Source organism: Montipora capricornis, unplaced genomic scaffold (genome assembly GCF_036669925.1).
Source record: "Montipora capricornis isolate CH-2021 unplaced genomic scaffold, ASM3666992v2 scaffold_113, whole genome shotgun sequence".
NCBI lineage: Eukaryota > Metazoa > Cnidaria > Anthozoa > Scleractinia > Acroporidae > Montipora > Montipora capricornis.
The window spans coordinates 734-7,500 of NW_027179878.1; the positions used below are offsets into that span (position 1 = coordinate 734).

Genomic DNA, 6,767 nt, shown 5'->3' on the forward strand with positions numbered 1-6,767 from the left:
GTCATTCGCAAACAAAACGCCTTTTACGCCATCTGTAATACTTTGTCGAATACATTATTTCAAAATGATTGTTTTCACGCGTTCGAGAAATTTGCAAAGGCGTCTTGAATAGCAGCAGTGTCCTTTTGACCAACGAGGCCGGTTTACTGTAAGATTCATTGGAATGCGTTCGCAGTAATTTCAGTGTTGGAGAAAGTGGTGGATTTTAATTTCGTTTCACAATAAATAATTGATGTTTATGATATACCATTACCAGTAGAATAAATAATAGACCAAGCACCAACTTAGTGAAATGATTATCATAAGGGGCAGAAATCCTGTCTCTCTTTTACTACTACATGTACTTGCTAACGACCTCTGAGTAAAAAAAAAACAGATCCTGCGAACAGCAATATTCAGTTGTGTGGTACATCAAATTCTAACCTCTTTGCCACCATCTCGTCCAAATCCACTCTCTCTGTAACCCCCAAACCCAGCTGCAGCATCAAAAAGGTTATGCCCATTGACCCAAACAGATCCAGCTTTAATACTCAAAGCAACTTCCAAGGCAAGTGATAAATTTTCTGTCCACACACTACCACCAAGGCCATAATTGGTATTGTTGGCTAAAGCTATTCCTTCTTTGGCTGTTCTGAAAGTGAGAACTGTCAACACAGGACCAAATACCTATTGTCAAGATGAAACAGACAGAGTTTGTCATATTACACTCTCTCCTCTACCATGATGCAACTAATACGCCATTTCCGAGTTCATGTCTGCCTCCTCTTCAAAGCGAGTCTAAGGGAGCGTTTGATTGACCCTATTCCAGAATAAAAATACGTGGAATGATGATTTAACACTCTATGTTTGGCGTTTTGAAGCAACAAGGATAATGAAGACGTGTTTAATGTGAATCTCCGTAAAAGCGAAGGATTTCTAACTTCTATTCCACATATTCCTATTCCGCAATACGGTCAATTGCAACGTTTTTGTGATGGTAATTAGTTCTTCTTTACATATGAATGAAAACTAATTTTCATACGCAAAACTTTGCACTTAGCCTGGCTTTGAAGCGGAGGCAGACATGAACTCTGAAGGAAAAATGATGCGCATAGCCCTTTTCTGAATGCTCTCTATCTTATAGGAATAGAAAATCTGGTATATTTTGCCACACGGGGGCAGCGTATTCTAGGATAGGACAAACAACAGTTGTATAAACTTTTGCTAATGAAGCTGGGGGTGCACCACATTGCTTAAGGACCCTTAGAGAGTAAAGTCTCTTGTTTCCCTTTTTCACGATATGTTCTACATGATGGTTCCATTTCAGGTCATTACTTATATAAACACCTATAATAACTTATATGTCAGGACTCTTTCAATTGAATTACCGCCAATTACAATAGGATTCACAATAAAATTACGATTGTTCATAAAATTGATTAGCATTTCCTTGCATTTAGTGGGATTCAGCTTCATTCTATGATCTTCAGAAAAGGCATAAATATCATTTGTAGCAAAATTGAGTAAACTGACACTATTCCTGGAAATTATCTCAAGGGCTGTTGTATCATCAACAAACTTTATTCTAAGATTCCATGAGCCCAATAAATTATTTGTCATGATCGAAAACAAGATGACTCCTACCCCCTGTAGCTTGGTGCCTTGTGGTATACCACCCGTGGGAGTTTTCCACTCAGATATAACGTTTTCAATCCTCACAGCCTGAGTCCTGATACACAGAAATGCTGTTATCCAGTTTACTAGGACAGGATGCACATGCATCTTCCTTAGCTCCTCAATTATAGTCCATAGTATTCCAAAAGATTCTTTCCACAAACCTTAGCTGTCTCTTTCTAAACTGTAGCCTCCCACTCAGACATTCTTAAGGCTTCGTCACGCATTCCTCCCCTATGAACGTCTGCTAAAATGAAAAACCACTTTTGTTTGTGAATTACAGACCCATCAGAAGCATTTTTGGATAAACTTGTGTTTGTATGGCATTCTTTCGCAGCATGTGATTGGCTTTCTACAACACAATTTGGTTTATTACTTTGTTTGCATCATATCCAACGCACTGTCTCGCAAGAGCCTTTAGGCTCCATTTTGGGACTTTAAACTTTGTTTTTTTTTTTAAGGGGAGGGGGGGGGGGGGAGGGGGTTGCAATTTGGCTGTGCATGTGTAATATTCTTTTGCCTCATAGATGCAGCCCAAGTAGGATTCGAACTTGGTATCTCCTTATTCAGAGGCAATTCTTAATCAAGCGTAAAAATCCATTGAGCGAAAGTGGTTTTTTCGTTTCAGCAAACATTCACAGGGGAGGAACGTGCAACAAAGCCCTAAAAACATCTGCGTTGCAGGCTATCTAAACTGCAAAAAAATGATGATGTTTAGCCAGGAAAAAGTTTGAACCACCATTTCAGATGAAGATCATATGGCTAATGCAAGCCTTCGTATTTACCTCTTCCATCACAATCTTGGAGACAGGCTGGACATTAGTAATCAGAGTAGGTGGAAAGTACGATCCATCTTCAGGCATAGATGCACAGCTTTGAAACACTTCTGCTCCTTGCTTCCTTGCCTCTTCAACATAAGCTGCAATGGCCCTCTTCTGTGATGGGTCAACTATTGCCCCCATGTCAATACTCTTGTCAAGACAGTGACCAAGTCGTAAGTGAGTCATGCGTTCTTTGATCTTTTCAATCAACTTCTTAGCACAGGTCTCCTGGACAATCAAACGTGATCCAGCACTGCAAACCTAGAATGTACATGTACAGTAAGAAAATAATTATTGCTACTCAAGCTCCCAGCCTCACTGAAACACTTACAAGTAACAGTCTCAACCTATGGAAGCACAAAGTGGCACTTGAGAAATTCATTGTAACAGAAATTATGAAGCCAGCATGCAGATGGTGTATTAACTGAATGCTCATTAAGTACTGTTGGTATAGTGAGTGTTCAATTCACTCACTGTCTTCACGCAGTAAGCTGTATAAAAAATTATATGAAGATGATTGTAGATAAAAGTGAAAACTACAAACTTGTAACAATTACTACATGTAGGTGCCTGCAGAGTTAGCAAAGGTTTAATGTAGAGGTTAAGGCATGCGACATGGAAGTTGCTATGGAAGCAAAGCAATGGAGCAATCTTGTTGAGTATGCAATAAATAAAAAAGATTTGGTATGAACTTTCTCAATCATGCAGTTCATGATTTATGGCCAGTTGTGATGTTTTTCAAAACTTCACTTGTGCCAATCATGAAATGCAATCATGTTCATACAATTTCCTTAAGGATATAAATAAGTATATAAATAAATAAACTAATTCCCTTACCAGTATCAAGAGAACTGTTTTATGGACAAAGGAAATTGATTTCATAACACAAAAAAACTGCACCCTTAAAACTATTGTGCATGTCAAGCGACACAAAGAAATTAGGAGCACATACATGCTGTAATCACCACAGGCAGCCCAAGCTCAAAATGTTAGGAGTTCAGTGTAACGTGACATATGCCATATTACATAACTACGCGAAACGTGGAAACCCACAAAACGATAAGTCGCCGAAATCGCGTTAGATCGACTTATCGTTTTGTGGGTTTCCACTGCTGGCAGTGGAAACCCAAAAAACGATAAGTCGCCGAAATCGCGTTAGATCGGCTTGCGAAGCTGGCAAACAACAAAGAATACAACACGGCAACAGGGTAAGTAGATTTTATTCACAAAATATAAGAATAATTGACTTTTCCAGCAAAGCCGTTGCCTTCCCATACAAACCTTTACAAATTCAAACCGTTGTAACACAATACCTCCAGATGCTGTAAGGCGGGAGTCACGTTTCACATAGTTATGTAATATGGCATATGTCACGTTACACTGAACTCCCAACATTTTGAGCTTGGGCTGCCTGTGTAATCACATTATCCAGTAGCTCATTAATTTTCAGAAATCTGGTATTTTTTATTGCAGAATAGGCCACTTCCGAGTTCATGTCCGCCTCTTCTTCAAAGCCAATCTAAGTGTGAAGTTTTTCTTATGAAAATACATGTACCTTTTCATTCATATGTAAAGTAGAACTAATTTCCATCACAAAAACTTCGCACTCAGACTCGCTTTGAAGAGGAGGCAGAACTCCAAAATGGCCTATTATATGTGGATGTAATCTGGCAAAATTCTCTTAACACAGCTCTATGATAATCAACTAAAAAATAGAAATTAGGGGGAAAAAATAAAAAAAACTTTTTCATTAAGAACTCCATGTCATCAATTTCAAAAGTACTACTGCTACGGGATTTTGTACAGTGGACACTGTCTCTAAGCGCCTTGTTCGCAATCCCTTAGTCACTCCATCCGTCTGGCACCTGTTCTGATTTTGAAATGGTAAAGTATACGCTGACAAAATTAATGATCAATTTAATTAAACCCGCCAGACCTACCAACGCTGGGCTAGAGTTAGGTAGGCTATATTTCTAATATATTTTTCTAAACTGTAAATATGAAGCAAATATTGAATAACCTTGAATGAACTTTGATTGTCACTCTTTTGATAAATACTGTGAAAAAGACATTATCTGGGCTGCCTGTGATCGTCCAAGCTTTTGTCCCATTTTGTTAATCAAAGGAATAGACAACCCTGCACAATTCACAGTCATTATTATCTAACCCTGATTTGCCCTAAAGAAGTTAGCACAGGTTCAATATTATTTTTTTCCAGCACCCTTTCAGAAGCCTTGCATCATGTGTTACAATGAAGGATCATAGTAGCCATCAGATTTATGAAAGAAGCTTACCTGTCCTTGATTAAACCAAATGGCATCTACTATGCCCTCAACTGTGCTGTCCAGATCGGCTGAATCAAACACAACAACAGGAGATTTGCCACCAAGCTCTAATGAAAGCTTCTTACCACTTCCTGCAGTCAACCTACGCAATACTTTTCCTACCTACATTGGATATCATAAAACAAGGTATAAAGAATAACATTAGCTTGATCCTCTGCTTTAATTACTTCGACAATATTATACAAGATTATGTAATTATCATAATGCTGATGGAAGGACATGGATTGCACTGCACACCCCTCAAAGCTTCACTCTACAAGCAAAGGGCAAGTGACGTCGCAAACTCTGTTAGATTGTCATCATCATAACCTTTCCTTCAAAAATAATTGGGAAGTGGGGACTAGTGATGAGACTGACTCGGAGGGCTTTTACACATAACAGAAAATCTTTGAAAAAAATCCTACCAATTTCTCAAGTACGCACGTGCGTATTTGCGTAAAGGACACTACACCCCTGCTACAACTGTACATGTAAGTGCTAGGGCATTATTCTCCTGTAATGCCCACACACCGATTGTGGATTATGCAAGTTAGCTTTTTGGTTCTTTAGAACCATTCTGTTAGCCTCTTAATATACAATTTAATACATGTAAACTCAACTGTTCATTCATTACAGCAAAATCTCAAACCTCAGCCTAGCTGTATTGACCTCACTATTACTTGGTCAATACAGCAATGCCTCAGTTTGAGATTTCACTGTAACAACCACACTCTCGGTTATTAAGTAGTTAACAATACCTCTGTAGAGCCAGTGAATGCTACTTTGTCAATGTCTGGATGGGTGGCAAGACAACTGCCAAATGCACCATTGCCAGTAACAACATTAAAAACACCAGGTGGAAGTCCTGCCTCTGCGCAAATCTCAGCAAACAAAAGTGCTGTCAGCCGAGTGTACGTAGCTGGCTTGAGAACCACTGTGTTTCCCATAGCAAGAGCAGGACACACCTTCCAGCACAGTAGCATTAATGGAAAATTCCAAGGAACGATGGCACCAACGACACCTATAGACTTCCAATCTACAGGTACAAATGGAACAGCCTGTTGACGGGGCAGTTTCACTGACTTAACTCTGAAGATTAATTACGTCTCATTATTAATGGAGGAGACTGACTCCTAGGATACCCCCAGTTGACGAGTAAAATCGTCTGCCGTTACACAGAGTAAAATCTATTAAGTATCACTCCCAGGGGTCAATGTGTTAATTGAGGGGACATAATGGTAACTGAACTGAGTGGAGTGCAATATTATTTGGTCTGAAACAATTATGCATGATTTCAAAATCGAACAAGTGCACAGCGCGAGTTCAATTTGAAATCACAAAATATGATTTCAGACAAAAATTGCACGACACGAAGTTCAATTACATGTACCACTTTATTACATCCAATTGGAAATCACACAATAATTATCTAATTGCTAAAATTCAGGATTTCAGTCAGTACCAATATTTTGTTGATCCAGTTGGGAACAAAAGATGAAAAATTCACCACACAATGGTTTTTTTGTCTATCATTTTCCTGCAATTTGATTGGTTACCTTAAACAAGCCTTGAATTCTGATTGGTTGTTTTATTTTAGAGTTCTTTTCTCATTGGCTGGGGAAATGGTGCGATTTAGAGCACAAAATAGTGCAATTTTGGAATAAATCACACTGCTGAGAGCCAATCAGATTTCAAGGATCACCAGTGATTTCAAATGAGTGTAACAAAATGAATTGAACTCATTGACACCTCAAAAACCCTAGGATACCCCCAAATGATGAGTAAAATCTGTTAAACACGAAGACGCAATATAAAAGGGATTGCTAATTTGCTCTTCTTTTGTTCGAATTCATTCAAGCATGACTGGTTAATTATCCAAGATGGTGATCAACAAACAGCAACACAGAGACGGAAGCTCTAAAAGATATTTCTAGCACGAGAAAAAGGACTGGGGATTACAAAAAAGAAC

At 38.7% G+C, this 6,767-nt stretch overlaps 1 protein-coding gene across 1 annotated transcript in view; it reads right to left on the reverse strand.

The window, feature by feature from the left end:
• Positions 1–388: 388 nt before the first annotated feature.
• LOC138034278 (aldehyde dehydrogenase family 16 member A1-like) overlaps positions 389–6,767 on the reverse strand; it is an 8,414-nt gene continuing 2,035 nt past the window's right edge. Inside the window, exons 3-6 of the mRNA XM_068881806.1 lie at positions 5,557–5,834; positions 4,769–4,921; positions 2,439–2,735; positions 389–666 (exon numbers count right to left, since the gene is read on the reverse strand). Coding sequence (XP_068737907.1) covers positions 412–666; positions 2,439–2,735; positions 4,769–4,921; positions 5,557–5,834 — 983 coding nt within the window. The 3' untranslated portion in view covers positions 389–411. The remainder of the gene's footprint in view (positions 667–2,438; positions 2,736–4,768; positions 4,922–5,556; positions 5,835–6,767) is intronic.